This window comes from Bactrocera neohumeralis, chromosome 3, assembly GCF_024586455.1.
Source record: "Bactrocera neohumeralis isolate Rockhampton chromosome 3, APGP_CSIRO_Bneo_wtdbg2-racon-allhic-juicebox.fasta_v2, whole genome shotgun sequence".
Taxonomy (NCBI): Eukaryota; Metazoa; Arthropoda; class Insecta; order Diptera; family Tephritidae; genus Bactrocera; species Bactrocera neohumeralis.
This window is the reverse complement of record NC_065920.1, coordinates 40,157,170-40,180,034: the sequence shown is the minus strand read 5'-3', so window position 1 is coordinate 40,180,034 and position 22,865 is coordinate 40,157,170. Positions and strand designations below refer to the sequence as shown.

Genomic DNA, 22,865 nt, shown 5'->3' with positions numbered 1-22,865 from the left:
CCGTGTCATCGGTCGACGCTTTTCACTGATTTTTTGACAAAAAACTCCATATTAACCATTAATCACTCACCCTACTCACCCGAAATAACACCCTGTGATTTTTACCTATTTGGAAAACTTCATTTGCCCATGAAAGGACACTGGTTTCGGAACATTTCAGCTATCCAAAAGGCGACGACCGATATTCTCAAGAGCATTCTGAAAAATTACCTTAAACACTTACAATTCGAAATGCTAATTGACCGTGCTAAACGCTGTATCGAAGCACGAGGAAACTACTTTGAATAAAAAAATATAACTTTTGAAAAATATTAATTTTTTGTTGTTTTTTTTTTAACAGCCCTGTTTTTTTTGCGACAGACCTTGTATGCAGTATATAGTCACTAGGAATTTCGAAAAACTTTTCCTCAGATATATGGGGGCTCAGTGAAGTATTGTCACGATTCAAGCCATTTTTGATACACAGAATTACTATTGTTAGGAAAGGGTTCTGTCTGAATTTCAATTGTATATCTCACACATTGAATGATATTTTCGGTCAACTATAGATACTGTGGTTCACATATTCGGTACCTGGGGTCTTGAACAGTTTTGGTTAGATTTGGACATTTTTTCGACAAAAGATGACATAATTTAAGGGAATTATTACTGCAAAATGTTCTACTGTTACAATTAATACTCTTGAATTGTGTAATGGAAAGTGAAAGAATCAAGTGAATTTTAAAATTAGGTTATATGGGAAGTAGGCGTGGTTGTAGTCCGATTTCGCCCGTTTTCACTCTGTGATATAGTAATGTGATAAGAATGTTACGTACGTATGTAAATTTAGTCGATATCGGTTGATCGGGTCCTGAGATATGGGATTTTACTAAAAAGTGGGCGGTGCCGTCATAAAGTTCTCTCGTACCAACGGAGGTAAAATTTCATGTCTCTAGTGTAATTAGTTATTTATTTATTACGCTTTTAGTAGATTTGAATAGTACCGTTATATGGAGAATGAGCGTGGTTATCTTCCGATTTCATACATTTTCATACGAATGCGTATAATATTCGAGCTTAGCCAATTTGTTTCTAGTAGTTTTAGTGGTTTAAGAGATATGTGCATTAAACATATTAGAAGGCTAAGCCCACTTTTCCAAAAAAATTTACGCACAGGTGCCCTTTACCACTGTGACTCCTGTGCCAAATTACAGTTTTATGCCTTAATTTAGTGCTTAGTTATGGTAGTTTATAAGTGTTTGGTTAATGCCGTTTTGTGGGATGGCAGTGGTCCGATTACGCCCATCTACGAACTCGTAATTTCTTTTGTACTAAGGAACGTACCAAGTTTCATCAAGATACCTCAAATTTTAGCTTTAAAGGATTCAGTGTCAAAATTCGTCGACGGGCGACCCCTTTTAGGAGAAATCACATATTTCAAGACCTGCTCGACCAACTTAAACTAAATTCAGCACAAAACTAGTGAAATCGGGCTTTTTTCCATATAACACAGTTTTAAATTCCATTTGGAACTTGCACTTTCCTGTATTAAGAATCAATTAATATATCAGGATAAAATTTTGCACGAATAATTCTTTTGAGGTGTGCCACCTTATGACTAAAAATTATCCAAATCGAACCAAAACTGCTCAAACCTCTAGGCACTGAATATATGGACCAAATACTTATAGTTGAACTTTTCCGCAATTATCGCTTAATGTGTTGTGGACAGGGTATATTAAGTTTGTCACGATGTTTGTAACACCCAGAAGGAGGCGTCGGAGACCCTATAAAGCATACAATTTAAATGATCAGTAGGTTGAGCTGAGTCGATTTAGCCGTCCGTCTGTATATACATATACGTATTTTCATATTTTTCATATTTTGCAAACGTTATTTTCTTCTCAAGAAGCTGCTCATTTGTCGGAATTGAACGCTTTGATTCAAGGGCTTGTATGGAAAACTTTCGCATTTAACTTGCTATCTTCACGAAATTTGACATGGATTACTGCGTAAAGTAATAATATAATCTCCGGAAAAATTGTTCACATCGGATTACTATAGCATATAGCTTCCGTACAAACTAAACGATCGGGGTCAAATGCTTGCATTTGGAGACTTTTTCAGTTTTTTTTTTCATTAAGTTTATGTTAATAATAAAGCTTCTTAAAATTTTAAATAACTATAAGCGTCTAAAAGATCCATTTTCTTTATTAAATAACTTTAATGTTTCTAGCAAAGAACCTGGCTAAAGAGAACTAGTAAAATGTTTTCCTTTGGATGAAAATCACTGGCCGGTTACGCCTTTAGATTTACTTAAACCCATAGTTACTAAAAGAAAAGCACCTGTGAAGGGTATATTAGCTTCGGTGCAGCCGAAGTTAACGTTTTTTCTTCTTACCTATTAATTTTGCCAAGAAGTTTTTAAAACCCAAACCTTATAAAATATAAATACAATTAATCAGCATGGCGGGCTGGGTCGATTAAGTCATGTCCCATCTGAAGTCTGGAACTTTTCAAGGAGCTGCTCATTTGTCGGAAGCGCAATTTCCAAGCTAGCAAGTGAACTTGTTAATGATTCGTTTTAGTAGAAATGCCTAAATGTAGGCAACGTTTAATTCACTTTTCGTTTAATATCCGTTAATGATTTGGAATAGTTTTGAATGAGACAGGGACCAATGAGACAGAGAAAAAGAGAACAAAGCTTACAGTGTTTACAAAGTACATTTTTGGATTTTATTTTTTCATTTTAGCTTATTTTAGTTAAAGTTAGTTTTAATTCTATATTTGTTAAATATGCTAATGGCGCTCGAGCATCCCAATATAACTAAGTCTTAAAAAATATTATTTAACTAGAAATTGAACTAAATGTTTACAATTCCAAAACATAACTACTTAAATTATTTTTGGTAAAACTCTAATTAATACAAAATCTTAACAGTTATAGTAACTAATATCTCTTCGAGAGCTTAAGTACTGAGCAGTTCTTATAAAAAACAGCAGAAAATGTTAAAATCAATTAAGCCTAGATATAAATTAATTATTTTATGGCAGCGATTTAAGTTCAATGAGCATTTGCAACAAAAAAACTAAACGGTTTAACAACGATAATGCTAATTGGCTGGATGGAAAAACAAATGATTACTTAAAGGTAACTGAATGAGACTTATAATTACAAAACGGTCATGCATGCAATGTTTATGGATTTTCAAATTAATGCGAGACATTTGAGACAAATAAGCTTACAAACTAAGGCGATAATACAGTATGCATTCAGCTGGCGTCGCGAGCGACGCAACGATACGACTACCGACAGCCGCACGACTCAATAACCATATTCGGAAAGGTTTTCTGTGTCGCAGTATTATTGCTATCCATAAAGACGAGCTTCAGCGGAGAATACTGTTTGGCGGTGCAGCAAGGTACCAGCTCAAGCGGTTTGCTGTCACGGTTGTTGCGTCGCGACAATGCAATTTTCTGCAAGAAACAACAATACAGCGCATAAGTACGTGTTAAACGAAAGCAAAAAAGAAATTTTTATCTCATAATTGAAACAATATGCAATACCTGCAGGAAGGCGCTGTGATGCGTCGCCGACTGTGCCACACTGGCTACGCTGCCGCAGGTGCCCCGACAGAAGTAGGCATCATAGCCGCGCGGTTGAATGATCCAATCACCCCAACCGATCTCATCGAATGAGATGTAGAGCTTCTCACGGCAGCACTCCGTTACACCGTCGGTGCAATTGATGCCACGTTTCTGGCGTGAAGCGCGCCGCCGATTACGCGTATCGACCATTATGAAGGGCCGATAATCCTTGTCAACGGATATCATATCCTCCATTGCGGCCATGTCGCAAGTGCGGCACGAGATGTGTATGAGATGGCTGAGATCGTGATTGCCGAACCAACGTTTGATGGGCCATTCAATATCGATCTTCATCCATTCGTCTGCAATTAAGAAAGGAAAAACGTCATTATTAAAATTATTTTATTAACAGAGATATAATTAATAATACACGAAAAGCTATGCTAAAAGACAAACATAAAAGACGTAAAAAAATATTTTAAAAAAATTCGCTCTATAATAATTTGCTAAAATTCGCTTGGTGTCACGCAACTGATATAAAAAAGTCTATAAATACATAAAAGATTAACTAATTTTTTAATACTTTTTCAGCATTTGATAAAAAGTTCGCCGCTTCGGCAATTTGTTGAAATACTCAGATTTTAATGACTTTGTTATGCTGACTATTTTCTCACAAGCTTCCATGCTTTTAATCTTCTTCTCTCATCCGAGGCTTGTTGTTCTTTACCTTTAATCAATCCTCGAAATTTAAGGAAATATAGTATTTCACAGTAACATAAGCTGAAGTTTATGTAACAGTATGCTTTTGTAATGTGTTCTTTTTTTAATAATATTTGTCAGTTCGAATTAAAAAAGAATAATGAAAGTCGGTTTAGGATTCATGAGTAAGAAGTATTTTATTAAAAACCTCCAATGAAAGCGCTAGAAAAACTATTGTTTGAATTTTACGGGTTTTAGGTTTTTTTTAACACAAGTGTAAGCTTTACTATACTTAAGAATTTCATGGAAGCTCCAAAAGCTCAGATTTCCTCAAACTTTCAACTTTTTTATAACACAAGTGAAAGCTTTATTACACTAATGAATTTCTTGAAAGCTCTAAAAGCTCAGATTTGCCTCAGAATTTATGCAAAGGTTTCTTATGTGATAAATTAAATCTTTCATTTGTCTTTTTTGGGTTGAAAGTTTTTTCCGAAAAAATATGAAGTTTCAAAAAAAAAATTTAAAGTTAAAAAAATTATTTCGAAATTAAAATTAAATACATGGCAAAATCCATTTGTTTAAAAAATAAAACATTATATGATATATTTTTTAATTTAGGCCAAAAAATACTCGGAGAATATTTTTTTAAACAGTTAGAAGAACCTTTTCGTCTCTCTAACTATTATTGTTTTAGTATTTAAAATAAAACATTTTTTTTATTAAAATAATTTTTTTAAATTACAACTTTTTACTCTGTCTAAATTTTTAAGCAAACCGTATGGATGACGTAATCGGAAGTATGGCCAAGGACTTTAAATATATTTTTTTCCTTGTCTTTTTCGGTTAGAAATGTTTTCCGAAATTAAAATTCAAATTCAAAAAAAATTGTCAAAGTTAAAAATAAAAAAAATGTCGAATTTTATTTATCTGAAAATTAAAAAATTATGTAAATTTTCTCCTGACCAACATGTGTTAATTTAGGCCAAAATAATAGTCATAAAACTATTTTACTTAAAAAAAGCTGTTTGTCTTTTTAGTTATTATTGTTTTAGTATTTACAACAACATATTTCTTAAATGAAAACTATTTTTTAAATAACAACCTTTCTTTCTGCTTTAAAAATATTGCATTCTGAATGTCACAAGTGATTTGTATACAAGTGAAAGCTTTATATTTTGTTATAAAATTCCCGAAAGCTTCGAAAGTTCTGCAGTTTACCTGTTCTCATTGGCCTGACACAAAAAAATTTAGCTTTCAACACAACAACAACATCGAAATTAATTCATTTTCAATAAAAATTAAATTTTTTAAAACTTTTTTAACAGTAAATTAAATAAAATTTCAAAGACGCAGAATTACAATGAAAGGAAACTTCTTTTTTTTCTACTTTTACAATAGACAATGCAAAAAAAATTTCCTATAACTTTAAGTATTTTCAATAACTTTTTGCTGAAGGCACACTAGAACCCAAAAAAACGCTTCCGGATGTACTTTTAGTATGCCATAAAGTTATACTTCTCTTAATCAAAAAGGTCAAATGACCAAACTGAATCTAAAAAGCTTAATTTGCGCAGTGGGCTCTTTAAATTAATTTCTTAACATCTATTAGCGTGCAACTTTTAGTATTTATTAGTAATTATAGATAACCAGAAAGCTATTAATTTGGTCAATAATCAAATAGTCGCCTATTTAATAAGCTATGCGTTGTTTTTTCTCGGTATTTTATTCCTTATTGATTTGTTTTTATTTGTTTTCACTATTCATTTCTGCGCTTCATCAATGCGGATTTATCATTGTTGTTGCAAATTTTGTTCATATTGTTTATTTTCACATTTCTTCTTCTTAAATATTTTTTAGAAAACAAAAATTATCTGCTTTATTTCATCATGTCTTTAATTCCTTTATTATTTTTTATTATAATTTTTTTTTTACTCTGTTCTTTACTCCATTTGCCATTTGTTTACACATTTTTTCAGACTCGTGATCGGCGAAAGTCCAAATCACGAATCGGCATTTCTGAGATTTTTTTGTATACGAAAATTGCAGCGTGGCTTATTCACACACACTTAAAAAAGCTTAAGTCTGTCTAAATTAAGTGACACTTAAATTGTTTTGTCTTTATGTACTCATAATTTTAAGTTGTGATAAAATATTTAAAAAATCAAAAATATTCCAGATATTCAAATGAAAATTAAATAAAATGTTTTATGACAAAAATCGGTTTAAATATTATAAATAAATCTTAAAATTAAAAAATATCGGATTGAAGAGAACTTTAATCCCAAACTTAAAATTAAAAATAACAAAATTTTTTTTAGAATTCACATTTTTTCGCATTTGTATACATCGAGCTCTAATATTTTTCTTATCTTTAAAAAATGAAAACTCATTTTTTATAAGATATCAACATGGTTTAGCTCTTTTTGCCTTACATAATTGCTTGAATCTCAATTCGCAACCCGGTTTCTTGGATTATATTTTAATAAATAAATTCAGTAAAATTAGTGAGCCTGATTCGCATTTTTAATCTTATATTTATAATAATTCCATTGACTTCTTGATTAAAAATGACACTTCAAAGACCCCACATTATGCTAAACCCATTAAATTTAAAAAAAATATATAAATGCTGTGTGTGTGTAGTTGAGAAAGACAAGCAGAATGATTTTTGGTAGCTATCAATTGTTTCTTTGTCCTTAACTCAGTTGCTGTTTTTGTATTGAATAACAAATTTTTACAGCTTCACAAATTTGTATGCCTACAAAGATAACACAGGCGCTGGAAACAACCGGTTTTATAGAATATAATGAAGTGTACTATAAAAGCTCAACAGTTCTTAGAATGTACTTCAAGTTGGGTGGAGAAGAAATACCATGTGTTGAGATATATGCAAACATATTATTCAAACAGTATGAACTGATGTTGAGGTTTAATATTTGAAATACTTGAACTTGTAAAAAGTTTGAAGTTCCGCCTCAATACATACGTATATTAGGTTGTCAAATATCTCCCTTCCGCCTTTTGAATTTCGCGGCTATGTATAAAGCGCTACAGAGCTCGTATCTGGGAGTACTATACATCTTTGAAAGGTCTTAACATAACCTACAAAACGACGCTACGCATGATTAATTTGGATATTGCATTAAACGGTTATAGACATGTAAACATGGAGTTCACTAACGCCGAAATTCGCGCTATTTTAAAGTTTTCCTTCGTTAAAGGCAAAACCACTAGAGAAACGTTCCGTGAGATTAATGTTGTTTTGGGGGATGATACTGTATCTCTTCGAACTGCGGAGGAATGGTTTCGACGATTCAGACGGCTGAAAATTACACCATGTATAAGCCAGCCGGCAGAAGACCTGTGACGACGAATACCGATCAAATCATGGAAAACATCGAATTAGACCGGCATCTCGTGACAACGCCCAGAAGATGGGAGTTAGTCATCAAACCATTTTAAACCATCTGCAGAAGGCTGGATACAAACAAAAACTTGATGATTTGGTGTCGCATGATTTGACGCAAAAAAATCTTCTGGACCGAATCAACGCCTGCGATATGCTGCTGAAACGGAACGAACTCGACCCATTTTTGAAGCGGATGGTGACTGGCGACGAAAAATGGATCACATACGACAATATCAAGCGAAAACGGTAGTGATCAAAGGCCGATGATCGTCCCAAACAGTGGCCAAGCCGGGATTGACGGCCAGGGAAATTTTGCTGTGTGTTTGGTGGGATTGGAAGGGAATCATCCACTATGAGCTGCTCCCATATGGCCAGAAGCTTAATTCTACCATCTACTGCGAACAACTGGACCGCTTGAAGCAGGCGATCGATCAGAAGCGTCCAGAATTGGCCAACAGGAAGGGTGTAGTGTTCCACCAGGACAACGCCAGATCACACACTTCGTTGATGACCCTTCAGAAGCTACTAGAGCTCGGATAGGAGGTTTTATCGCATCCACCATATCGACCGAACATAACACCAAGTGATTACCACCAGTTCTTGTCCATGGCGACTGCCCTTGTGGGTGTAAAGTTCAACTCAAAAGAGGCTTGTGAAAAGTGGCTGTCCGAGTTCTTCGCAAATAAGGAGGGAGCTTCTACGAGGGTGGTATTATGAAATTGCCGTCTAGATGAAAACAGATTATCGAACGAAACGGCGCATACTTGTATTTGAACTAAATCCGATCACTGCAACACTTTTTATAAAGCATTGAATAAAGAGCAAAAAAGCGGAAGGGAGATATTTATATACGAACATACTTGTATTATTCAATCAGTTTGAAATGATTTTGCGGTTTAATGGTAGAAATACGTTGGATTCAAAAAAAGTTGTAAAAAGTTTGCAGTTTCGCCTCAATACATACGTAAATATGTATGTATAATAACATTATTGGGTAAATATGACCGAACACGATCACCAGCGGATTAAAAGATTTTTCACAGCGCTTTTAAAAGTTAAAGTTTAAATGGAAAAAAACATATTCAATCTTTTCCACTGGAGACTTGTGAGAATCAATCATATTTTAAAGGCAGCGTCTACAAATACTTTAAATTCCTAAACTACCCGATTTCTTCCGTAGTTAATCGTTATTTTAAACACTTTAGTCATAAAAGCACAGCTAAAATAAGCTCACACTCACCTTGCACATCGATCGCCTGTATGGCGATTGTTTTCACGACTGGTAAATAGGTCGGGTGTGTGTTTTGCTGCACTTCCGACACGACAATGGTTTGCGGACTTGTACGCGCGGCTTTTCGCCTATGCGTGCGTTTGCTTTTACTCTTGAAGAGCCAGAGCACAGCGGTATTGACATCAAAGCCATCAGCATCAGCATCGTCGATTTTGAACGAGAAGCACATGGATGAATTCGTGCCCAAACGCTGACATTCGCGTTTTTCTGCAAATGAAAAATTGTTGTAGATGAGTTAAAAATTCATTAGCAGACAACAGTAAATTCAAATAGTACAATAATGTAATAGTTTTCTCTACAATTCCGTTCCACTCACCTTTCTGCAGGAAGATGAACTTTTTGCTCGTACGCGCATAGTAATCATCTACTTCCTTATTTTTAGCGCTGTCCTCTTCCTCCTCATCGATGGTTGTGCCCTCATAAATAGGTTTGGGCAAACTGACCGCCGACACATTGGGACGCTCTTTCAGCCGCAGCTTCTCCAAAATCTGTTGTTTCACATACTCGATGCGCAGCAGTGTCAGCTCTTCCTCGCTGATGTGTTCCACGCGCCGACTACTTTCACATTTTGGACAATCGGTCTTACCGTTGCGTTCTTGTTGTCTTACAGTCTCCGAGCTTTGCTCCTTCTCTGACGACTCCGACTCCGATTCCAACGAATTGCTCTGCTCTGCTTCAACAGTGGGCGCCAAAAAATCATCCAGCTCATCAGAATCGCTAGTGGTCTCCGCCAGCGGCAGTGACACATCGAAACGTTGTGTCTCCACGCTGTCATAGCTCGGCGCATCGCCGAGCATTACATCCGCGGTGCCGCCTAAGTGCTGCCAAATACGCGGCATGCGCATATTAAATGGGTATAGCGACACATCGCGCTGCTTTTGCTGCTCTTCGGATCGCCACTCTTGTATTTGTGTCGCCCTTTGCTTTTGATTACGTCCGTATTCGTCTTGGTGATGCAGCAGATGCTCCTGCTGATGCGCCATGTGGCGTTGTATGTGCACGTAACGTCGCAGCGCCGCTTCGGCTTCTTCGCGTTCCGCACGCTGCTCTGCGCTACTTATAGTATCTGGCGGCACATTCTCTTGCCACGACGACTGTCGTATGCGTCGCGACTTAGCAACACGCGGTCGATTGTTCTTCACATGCGGCGTACGCTTGCCTGTGTGTGGCAATGTGTGCGCCGACAGTAATTGCCGGTGATTGTGGTGTTGTGCTGGACGCATGTGATCCGCAATCGCTTGCCGGCCGTCAGAGTCGTTCGGACCATGTGTGTCACTGTGGTAACGTCCATAGATGATGCTGTGATCGAGCACGACGAAGGCGATCAGTATGAATAGGATAAAACACTTGGCCATGGCTGGGCTTAGTAGTTTGGACGGTGTGCGTTGATGGCGTTTACTTTGGTGTTTGAAGTTGACGGCGTTTAAATTACTTATTTACCGTTAATATTCACTTGCTTTGTTAGCTATGCAAATATATGCTTTCTTATTGTATGTTCACTGATTTACTATCTTTTTGGTAACATTAAAAACCCCACTTTAGTCCGTTGTTGTTTTAAAAACATAGAGGTGGTTTGCACTATAGTTTTGTTTTAAGTTGTTGCTTTTCTTGTTCTTTATATGTTTAGCACTTTTTCAAAGCCAATTCATTTGGAAAAATTTATAAACACTGGGATTTGTCACTTTGTGGGCTTTGAAAATTTGAATGTGTCATGAAATTGCGCCTGTAAAGAGAGAAAGAAGGTAACTGTTAAATATAAAGCACATTTTAAGATATTTGAATATTAAAAATTAAATTTATATAATTTTTTTTTAGGCATATATTTGGCACAACTAAACGCTTGAAAATTCTTCGCATTAAAGTGACTGCCAGAAAAAAACGCATATTCGCTTCTCATATTCGTTATACCATATTTATTTGTAATTTTTAAAGCATTATAAAGTTGTAGTAACTTTGTTGGTATCCGACACTTGAAAGCGCTTCGTTATTACTACGAATTCATCGGCTTACAGCACCAATCACCAAATTGGCCGCGAGTTCAATCGATTATCAATTCTGTGAATACTGAAATGTAATTTACATACGAATTCCGGAGAAAAATGTTTTTGTGGTTTTTGTAACAATTATACACTCGTGGCCACACAAACCTTACCACTATACTTTCTTAAATTTTTTTTCGGACTACACCGACTAAACTTCGTGTTTCAATTAAAAAAAAATAAAACAAAATATTCATTTCGATTATAGCGTAAATGAAATTAAATTAAAAAAATAAAAAATATATTTCGATATAATTTTGTACTCGTAAATCTCGCTATCTTTCAATTGATTTATCTGTTGCTGAATGTGTTTGTTTTGTTTTTAATTTTTAATATTTTTGATTAATAAAATGTGATTAACATATTTCTATATAAAAAATTTCTATACCGCAAAAAGTACCGCTATAAAGTGTAGTGAAATATGCACTATACTTGAAATTTTTGAGTGGTAAGGTTTGCGTGGCCACGAGTGTATGGTTCAATAACGATAAAAAAATCACGTTTTTAATAGGAATATTAAAAACATTCACTAACTTTTAAATATCTTACTTCAAATAGTAAACAGTTTTTTCAAAAGTTTTTCCTTTTGGATATTTTTGAAATTGTTTTTTTTTATTATTTTTAAATGTTTTATAGACACAAAATTATAAAAAAAAGAATTATTTGTATATATTTTTGGCCAAAAGTACTTTTTAATAATTTTTTTGATTTTTTTATAATTCTGTCTTTTCTAAATATATTTATTTTAATATATTTTAATAGCATTTTATACAGTTATATCATAATATTTTGTTTTATATTTTTATGAATGTTTTTTATATTATTCTATATAACTTTGCTTTTTTTCACTTATAAACTTGTTGAAAAATTTTAATTTTATTTTTAATAATTTTTTGTATGTTTTTTGTTATAATTAAGTATTTTCAAAATTTATTTCAAATTGTTTATTATAAATAATTGATATTATTATCTCACAACATTTTATTTAATAAAATTTTTATGAAGATTTTCAATCGTTTTTTATAACTTTGTCTCTTAACATCATTATATATTTTTTTATAATGTTTAAAAAATGTTTCTTATAATGTTAACATAATTACATACTTTTCTTTTCTTGTTTTTGCATTAGTCCCGTTTTTTTTTATAATTTTTTTGTAAATTTCCCATTAGTCCTTTTTCATATTTCTTTCAAAATTTATTCAAAGTATGATCACAAACCCAGCTAGTGCGCATTAAGCAATTTTTTTTACGCTCGCATGCCGATGACACGTATAATTAGAACACTATCAGCTCATAGAGAACACACATTTGTTAAATTTTTGGAAGGAGGTGTACATGGCCGCAATTCTTTCCAAATTAATTAGTGGCGTCATTTCTCGAACCTTTTCCAAGCAAAATTTTTAAGTGTGATTATATTTTTAACTAATACTTGAAATTTGATTAACAAGCATACACATCCATAGTATTTATTGCAAAGCATTATCGCTGCGTATAATAACTACCTGAGTGCATTCGTTCTTTTTCTTTAAGAAGCTACAAGCTTATCTGCATTTTTGGTACTTGAAACACTTCAGAATTAACTTCCTCAAACACTTGCAATTTGTTGCCATTTATTTAGTAACCCTTTCGAATGCGTTACGATAGTGTGATTTATAGCTTTTTAAGTAGACACCGCCGCGACACGCGTCTTGCCACCTTGCGACACATTTGATGAATGAAGTGACAGCCTAACGAGCGCACTAGATTTATTAATAAACTACGAAACGCTCTGGCGGCGGCAGCAGCAGCACCAGCACTAGCAGCGCCGCGTCACTAGTAAGTGATCAAAGCAATCGCAGCGCTTACAGCTACGAAGTAATTGGGCGAACGCTACACCCGCCACACCGCGCAACCGCCCTTTGACGCTCAGCCCACCCGGCTACTTGAGACATTCACAAACTGCTCACTAAAAACTGTTATGTATATGTGTTTGAGTGTAAGTATGCCGCCATGTAAGTTGTTAAGTGTGTTTGTATGTACACTGAAATTGCCTTCTACACTTTTTTGTGCACACGTGAATGTGTGTTTATGCAAAAAATATACAAGCTTGCACTATGCAGACAGAGAGCGATTACCTTTCGTCATGAAATCACTAATGAAATTGCATCAGCTTACAAAGCACGGCGCGCTGAGCGTGAGCGCTTGGCCCAAACATTGAAATATCAAGTATGCAGACATTGCTTGCAATTTAGAGGCGCACATGCACATACACACCGTATGCGCTTAGCTGGCGGCCAAGCAGATAGTAACCAAAAGAGATCGTCAAACATTTGCCATGCACAAACACTCACGCGCGCGCACATTTCGGCTATGTATCTGCACTAGTTGACGGTATGCCGAGGCATGTAAAGTGTATGAACGCGCGCGCGTTTGTATGCGTGCGCATTGTAATAAATCGAATCTCCTACGTCAGCCAGACGAACGTGATTACGTTTGGGTCGCAAGCCAACCCATTCAACGACGCACATTGCCGCGCGTCACTGCGCGGACGAGGGCTTTGCATTGCAGCAAAGAAAAAATGTAGTATAAGATATTTATGCAAGCGTCGGCAAAATTACATAGCACATGTACCCTAAGCGCTGAACGCTGAACGCTGAGCGGAAGGAAAGGTGCTACAACAAAAACTGTATGCAAGAAGTGATCGCTGCTTTAATTATATCGCCCGCAAGAATTTGCAATTCGCGGCGCTAACACAGTCAGACACGTTTTTGTGCTATTTTTACTGACGCCGCAGCCGCAGCGCAGCTGTTGCATTCAAGAATATTCCCGGCGCCCTAGTAATTTATCTGAATTTGGCATGCCGTTAATCCGCAAAGAGATTCCCAAGATTAGCAATGCCAAATGAAGCGCCTACAAACAAAAAGCAAAATAATGGAGTTTACTGCGCGCGGGTAATAATTTTGTGTACTCATTATTTCAATTAACGAATGAGCGATTAGATCTGTGATCTCACGTAGATCACGTCGTGACATTTGCTTACTGATATTTTCAACATATTGTTATCATTTCAATTAAATGTATACGTAAGTGTTGCTGGCACGCGGCAATAAATGCGCGCATACTCATACTGCATATATGTATGTATATATACACATTTGCATTTGTATGTAAGTATGTCGACATGTGTGGTTAGTTACATGAATATGATAATGCTATCAATCCGAATGCCAAACTGATTGAAACGATAGGGTGGTAAAGATCACCATTGACAGGCTCGTACGTTCTACACAGTGGCGGAGCTAGGGGGGTGGGGTTGCGAAGGGGGCCGTCGCCCCGGGCGCAACGTCTTGGGGGCGGCAAAACGATCTTCGCTGACACCAATTCGGGCAAAAATTCCTGCAAATTGTGTCAAAAGTGTACAAAATATAGGGCGAGGATATAGGATTTTTTCTTTGGCTTTTAATAAGATGTCTTGTAAATTTACTATCAATTTCCTCAAAAACCGTATTGTGAGAATTTTGGATCTTCAGAAGTTGCGTGGCTTGTAGTTCCTAAATTTTACACACTTAATATCGAAAATATTTTGTAAAAATTCACTTTTGTTCGAACCACCTCATGAAACTTGTAGGTAGGTAGATATAGGGGGGCGGCAGAACATCCTTGGCCCCGGGCGCCCGAAGTTGTAGCTACGCCACTGGTTCTACACATGCTCGCAAGCTAATAAGGTTATAAAAGGCGAACATATTAGCGCATATCGATTTCATCAGCTGTTGAAATTAAACACTAATTACAATAAAGAATGTCCGTCTCAGCATTTACAACGGCTTGACATTGATTAGGAATGGAATTTTTTTGACTTTTTGCTTTCGTAAGAAAGTCAAAAGTGACCCTTTAATCGTTTTGCTGATAATTGAGGAGTCTAATACAATGTTAATAATTTTATTGCAATGTTCAAACGTAATACGCGAAATCGGTTACAGTTTACTTGAACTTTTTTAATCCAGTAAAAAAGCTATAAAATAGTGATCAGTTTACAGCTGAACTGCCATTCATACATACAAGTATTGTCACCTAAAATGCAAAATAACGTAACATCACTTTTCATAAGTTTACAGGCGTAGGAAAAACGATATAATAGAAACATCTCATATTGAAATAAAATTTGAGTTTCGGTTATAAAATGGTTATATATTGGTTATAAAATGGTTATATATTGGTTACAGATTGGTTATATATTGTCTATATATTGGTTATATCTGGCAGCGGAAGCTGAAAATTTTATGCTACATATATACAACATAATGTAGTGACTCGTAAACAATAAAACCTCAATTTCGATTTTTTTGATGATATGTTGTTTTGCATTTTAGGTGGCGATATGCTTGAGAGTACAGTATACGAACTATGCTCGGATTTAGTAAATAACCAAATTCAACACGTAATCGCTTGAGCATACTCAAGCGGATCATAAAGCAGTATGTTATTTCAATATAATCTCTAAGGATTGTTAATCTCAAAGCGAATCTGCGGCGAGTTGATTAACACATATGTATATTTAAACTAAACCTAAACTAATTAAGTTTGCGCAAAATGATTGTTCAGTCTTAAGTTTTCTAGAAATTATTTATTTTTTTAAATTCATATAGCTTAAAGCTTAAATTTCAAAGCATCAAGACAGTAAATAGCTTCTTATTTAAGCGGGTACAGAAAAACAGAACTAATGTATATACAGTTTTTTCCTTTTTAGTCACAAAAATATAGGCCTAAACAGTGTTGGAATTAATGCTGTCAAAAATTAATTAATGTTCGATCTAATTACTTTTTATTTTTTGTTTTTTTTTTTTTTGTAATTACCAAAATCTTACTTAGAACTAATTTATAAAAGTTTAATCTCAAATAACGAATTGAATAAAATTAAAAAAAAGAAATTGTAACTCCAAACCTGGATTAATGATTTATTTTTAATTTTTCATCCCAAACACGCGAAAAAAATAAAAAAAATCTGCAAAATTTCGATATGCGTAGATACAAACATACATTTTCTTAGAATTGTTATCGTTTCGCTTTTCATACTTCCTTTTACCATATTCTACCATTTTGAACTAAAGGCGCTCTTACAGAGCCATCATATTCATTACTCTATAGCACTGAACGGCAAATTGATATTGTACATGCGAACGATCTATATTTTATCAATTTTTAATTCTAAATTTAAGATTAAAAATTAAATTTTTTAAATAAAAAAAATAAAATTCTCAATTTTTAATACCAAACTTCTCGCAATTAAAACTAAATATTCCATTTTTAATTCCGAATTTGGGATTTAAAAGATTTTTGTTTTCAAAACTGCCCAACCCTGGACATTTGTTACATTTTAAGCCGGAAAAGTAAGAAAAAATTATAATTAAATAATAAGTTAAATAGGAAAAGCACTTAGGAAAACCAAATACGCTGCTATCACAGCATCGAAAGTTTGCTTTAACGGGTACATACTTGTACATATGTATAATTTAAACAACAAAGTAATATCAGGTTTTAATTAAACCAGCTGACTTAGAAAAATTAAGAATATGTAGAGTTTACTTCATATATATTTCAAATTGTATATAAAAATTTTTTTTTTTTTGAATATGAAGCTTCGAAAGCTTAGTAGAAAACCCTCTGCATATTAAGATCTTGGCCGCTCTTATTTTAATAAATGTGCATACATACTTACTAACTGCAATCTGACAATGCAAAGTGGACTATGGACAGAACCGTTCAAGCGCATTTAGAGCTTTTGAAGCTCAATAAATATATTTACTTAATGCCATTTGTTAACACAGAGCATAATTGAAATTTGATTTAAATTCACAATAATCTCTCATAAGGGGTTACACGGGTTTCCTCGGGTAAAGCACAGCCTTTTTTCAACAGCTTTGTTACAGTTACAAACATACACTATTAACAAAAGAAGTTCTGAAATTTTTGGAAAAAAAATATTTTAAACTAAGCCATTTTGGTCACCCTCGGGAAAAAAGATGCGCCCGCGTTGGCAGAATGACTCCTAACAGTATCATTTAAAGTAAAAAAATACATTTTTTATATAAAACTTTAACTTAGAACTTGGACGAGGAAAAAAATGAAAATTTTATTTTGGGCAGACATTTTTACAAAAACAAAAAAAATGAAAAGTAAATTATAATCGAAAAAAAATCATAGTCCAAGTCTTTAAGAATTGTATTTCATAGACTTGTGTAAAATTTCATGAAGATCGGTTAAGTAGTTCTCGAGAAATCTTGCCAACCGACTTCAAAAACACAGTTTCGAGAAAAACGCGTTTAAAACGGCGCAGTTAGCCGAAATTCAACCCACGTAATCCCTTCCTTGACAGATCTTGATAAAATGTGCAAGAATATGTAACTCCATCAAAATATTTACTTACTGTCATCTAATAATACAAATGATAATTGAAACTTAAAGTACAAACCTGTGAGAGTGACCACTTAAAAGGAACTCACGAAGCAAAATCACATTAGTTGCCTTCCAGGAATTTACCAATATCTAAGGATAATTAAAAATTGCAGTAAAACGTCGAGTGTTGGAATTAAAAGCTTTTCAGAACTGCAGTCAGCAAAGCAAGAACAACAAGCATTTTCGAAATTATGGAGATTTTCCAAATTAACGAAAGATAAGCCCAGTTAGATTAGTTAAAATTATTTTCAATATTGATATGGAATGGAAATTTGCATAAAAAAATGTCGATATAGATTATAAATAGAAATGGCTTCTCGTATGATACTTGAAGAATATAAGAAAAAGGATTTTAAACTTAAAAGACGGTAGCAGTGTATAATTGCTTAGAACTACTAACGTAAAAACATTGTTAGCAACTCAAAACATAAAATAAATTGACAAACGAAAATTAAATCTATTTTTCCAGCCATGAAAGGCACTATAATATTATTATGTCATGTTAAAGATTAACAACACTAAAATTACCGCTGAAATGTTGAAATTCTTTGACGCACATACTTTCTATGGAAAACAAATTGGAGGTGGGGAACACAATTCATACAAGTATTATGTATATTCTATATACGATCTAAATAGTTCTACAGCGGTATAAAATGTGTTATCTAAGACCGCTTTAGCGCACTTACGTAGAACGATATGCGTGGATACAAACATTTTTCGAGTGTTTGATCCTTAACTATTATACTTTAAAAGAAGTACACACGTCAAAGCTTTCGAAAATCGTTATATCTGTTATATGTAATTAACGTTACTTTTTATAAAGTGTAAACTACTTTGCTACACTTTGTAAAGGTTTATTTAAATATGTGAAATGCTTAGGCAACTACTTCACCATATCGTATCGTTTAAGCTGTTAATACTCAACTACAAAACATGCCAATTGTAATCACTAAACATTGCTGTAATGAATTGCTAATGACGTCATGTGAGTACTTTCAATACAATTGCAATTTGAATTCGACTTTGTACGTTTTTGCTACACGTGATTTCTGATTTGTGAAAAGGAATACTGATTTTGAAGAATAAATGTTTATAAATAGTTAATTAAGTGGGTATATTTAAAAAGTCCGTGGAAATACAAATCAGTGTCGATTTTAATTAAATCATGTAATTGTAGAATAATATTTGAATGTACATACAGTTAATTTACTAGAACAGCTGCGCGAGTTTGTTTCAATCATCAATTACTCATGTTAGACAAACTCATTACTGTAAGGTAGAGTCAATTGCACCTTGGTTGCTCCAAGTAATCACAAGTACTTGAGGTAATATTTGTATTATTAAATAAAATTATTAGTATAGCCTGAACAGTGATGGAAACGTCGGATACCTTATAAAGTAAATATGGGCGATGAGCAGAGACGAATTATACACGTACGGATTCTATATACACGCTCCTGGTCCTCAGATTTAAAGTTATCGATATGAAACTTTGCACACGTCGTTTTCTCTCTAAGAGGCTGCTCATTTGTCGGAACAGCCGATATTGAACTACTATAGCGTATGGCTGTCATACAAACTGACCGATCAAGCTCAAGTCCTTGTATGGAAAACGTTTTTTATTTGAGAGGAAATCTTAACGATATTTGGCGCAGATTATTGTTCAAGGCAAGTCGGGTCAATAAAGCATATAGCTGACATACAAACTCAAACATTTTTATATGAAAGATGTGAATGTTTTGGTAGTTATACAAGTATGAAATAAGTCATAGAAAATCTGAAGTCAATAAAGAAATCTTGAAATAAACTCCACATTTTTTTTAATTATGGCAATAATTTTATATAATACTTTTGGATACAAAAATTTAAGGGGTCAGTGGGGTAATCTGGGCTGTTTTTTTGATATTGTTTACATAGAAATTTTTATTGTACAATAAAATTTTTTTCATATATCATAAGGTATATCGTGGAGTGTATACACAAATTTTTTTTTGGAATTTTTGATGACATCTGTCGGAGAAATGGCTGGGTGAATGAGATACGTTTTTTCACTGTCGGACACGATTTCTCATGTTTGGATCGTCTAAAACACAAAAACCCAATTTATTCTTAAAAAGGACGTGAATGGTTATCGTACCTACCAGAATCATGAAAAAATGTTGATAAATAAAAAGTAATTTACCGTTTTTTTTATAATTTTTCGCCACGTTTATTTACATAAATTTTGTCATAACATTGTCAACAAATTATTCAAAATATAGGGACGATAGCCAGGCGTTTTGAGAACATTTAAAAAAAAATTAAGCAAATCCGTTGAGTAGTTCGACCGGAATCATGTCCGCCAGTTTAAAAAAGTGTGTGTTTGAGAAAAACGCGTTTAAAGTTTGAAGTGTGCACTCCGAGCGCTCCGAACGTAGAGCGGTATTACCATTTTTGGTCCTTTTTCGAAACCTTCCAATGATGTAGTGGGTTTCTACATTAACAGAAAATGCAAAAAAAAAAAAAAAAATTTAAAATGGATTACCCTACTGACTCCTTAACTGAAATACCGTTTGAAATAAAAATTGGGTATTAAGAATTAAACATAAACTCGCAAATTAAGACAAAATTAAATGTATTTTATTGATGGGCGATCATTTTATACACACCTTAATCTATATATGTAAAGGAGATCGCACAAAACCGGACCTTAAGCGCAAAAATAACAATGTTAAACCAACAGCTTACACATACTTATCTCTCCCACATTTCATGCCATCATTTGTATTCGGATAGTCCATTTGCGCTTGTGAATGACCTAGAAAACTGAATTTGAACGCCAATAGGTGCGTTACTTTGCGTCAAAATAAAGTTTATTCACACTGTTTGTGAAATTTCAAAACACGCGGCGCATAAAATTCCCATAATGTACAAAACAAACCATTCACATATTATTTGCATGCTCTTCAATCACCTTTTCTAACCTCTGAAATGGCCGCAACAAAGATTGCCACCATATAAATAGGCGCCGTTTTGGACTGTAGTACTGTGTGCGCCGTAAAAAATAATACCAAAAAAAAAAACAAAAGGAAGAATTGCTGCTTCGAATATTTGCGAGTGCATTGAACATTTGAGCAGAATTACAGTGAAAAATATGGCAAAAGCGCACTTCGTTGCGGTAAATAACCTTCAACAAGCCGCCGTACATTCAAACAGACATATGTTGTTGCTGTTGTTGCAGATTACGGTAATCAGACAAGCGGCGCGCCGGTGGAAATTATGCTTGTGACAATACCCCCAAAAAAAAAAGTTCATCATTTGACATTAACAAAGCTACGCCTACCCACACAATTATCGCGCACAAAGAAGTGTGACCAATCAGAGATCGGCAACGAATGTGCGTTGAATAAAATGGCGGCTTGTTTTGCTGGTATGCTTTCTTTTGTGTGCCTTAGAGCACGTCGCTGAAACTCCACGGTAAAACTCTTGTTCAAAAAACGTACCAAATGTACTAGTGTATGTAGATAGTATGTATGTATGTGTGCATGTAAGCACAAACCTCGATTAGCCATAAAATAAGACAAGACGAAGAAGGAGCGTTGTAAATACCAAAAGAGAAAACTTCAAAATTATTTTTTTGTTGGGTGAGGTGGTTCAGGAGCTTCCAAGTTAAACTTATTTTTTTTTTAATAGAGGATATAATTAAAAATAATTACATAATATTAAAGTCAACCTCAAGACTCGAACCACGTTCCTTTTAAAAGCTCATAGCAGTTGTTTTGGAGAATTTGAAAGCTGGGTTTGTATTATTTTGTCCTTCAAAAAGGGTTCTAAAGCACCAAATGGAGAAATAATAAGTGAAGGGTTTAGCAATCTATACTTGTATATATCTATGCCAGAACATGAATTTATCGTCAGTAAATCAAATTTTGATCCAATCTTGATACAATGATTATATAACATAATGTTTCGTTTTAATGTTTTTAACAGAATTTTCGTAATCACATTCAGTGATCAAAAAAGTATTCAATACACAAACATGTAATTGGATTAATTATGGAATGAACATAAAAAAGCAATAACAATTCTGTACTTGTGAATAAGGTTGAGAAGTGGCCTGTTACTCTATAACCTCTCCAAACTGAGGATCCAAGCTATAATACCCTGCACAGATGCATTTTTATAGCATGAAAGAGTATAAAAAGAACTTTATGTAAATTTCTATAGATCATTTGTATGGCAGCTAAATGCTATATTGGTGCGATTTGAACGATATGTTCGGAAATCATAGCAATGCTTCGGGCAATAATCTGTGCCAAATCTCATAATGAAAATCTCTCAAATAAAAAAGTTTTCCATATGCGAAATTAATTTTGAGCAGTCAGTTTGAATGACAGCTATAAGCTTTAGTGGTCTGATATCAGCGGTTTCCACAAATTAGCAGCTCCTTGGTGCAAAAATCACATGAGCAAAATTTCAGATCAATATCTTAAAAACTGAACTATTCTGGGTGTAAACATGTAAAAGCAACTAATCTAAAACCTACATTTCGTTTAAGTACTTCTGGCACTGTACTCGGCTTCTTTGTCATGGGTTCGTTCAAGTACCCCTGGCCCTTGACTCATCTGTCATGAGTTTTTATTTAACTGTTATGTTATGTCACCAGTAATGCGCTCATTACTACCTAGAATAGCGCGTGTCTCCCATGATAAAAATCTGTCAGGTTAATTGTATTTTACGAGCGCGCCAAAGTAAAAATGCCTAGTAATTAATTTTTTATCAAACAAATTACTCGTTTTCATTCTAATCAACCCTAAAAATATATTTCCTATTGACTACGATGATAAATGCTGCGCATACATAAGTGCAAACAGCCATATAATACGTATTAGTTTAAAAATACGCTTTGCTCAACTTTATCAGTTAACTCCTAAATTAAATTTATAATGAAATATATTTTCCACCGCCCCTCTGAACTTTTGCACGCCATAATCTTCTGAAATACCGGTATGACATATTTCTTTTCGTGTCTTCTCTGCTTTTTTAATTTATGTGGTAACGGCTTGCGGGTTCACGCAGCCATCGCGTTGCCAGCATATGTTAGACACGTGACTTTTGCATGCTTACCACTAAACACTAGAACAAGTAGCGCAAACAAAAAAAAAATAAATGAAATAAATAAATAAAAAAAGTTGATTTAGAAATCTCACGAATTGCTATGTGTTTTATTTTCAAAATGTTTTTTTTTTGCAAAAGTTTTTTCATTGTTTGCACACATTAAGCCTAAGCATACAATTAACAGGTGCGATAATGTCGACACGTAAGTATGCACTCATATTTATTTCCTTCTCTCATGCGAGCTCTATCATATCAATAAAATAATTATATACTCTTTGTGCCAACAAATTCGGTAAACATTTAATTCGCAATAACTGCGTTAGTCACT

The 22,865-nt window shown here is 34.1% G+C and overlaps 1 protein-coding gene across 1 annotated transcript; it reads right to left on the bottom strand.

Moving 5' to 3' along the window:
• Nucleotides 1–2,716: 2,716 nt before the first annotated feature.
• On the bottom strand, nucleotides 2,717–12,705 carry LOC126752579 (growth/differentiation factor 8). Its single transcript, XM_050463492.1, has 5 exons — nucleotides 12,508–12,705; nucleotides 9,283–10,689; nucleotides 8,916–9,173; nucleotides 3,547–3,929; nucleotides 2,717–3,456 (listed from the first exon to the last, which is right to left on the bottom strand). Exons 2-5 carry the CDS (start codon nucleotides 10,319–10,321, stop codon nucleotides 3,286–3,288), a joined length of 1,851 nt encoding a protein of 616 aa, XP_050319449.1. The 5' UTR covers nucleotides 10,322–10,689; nucleotides 12,508–12,705; the 3' UTR covers nucleotides 2,717–3,285.
• Between the last annotated feature and the right edge of the window lie 10,160 nt (nucleotides 12,706–22,865).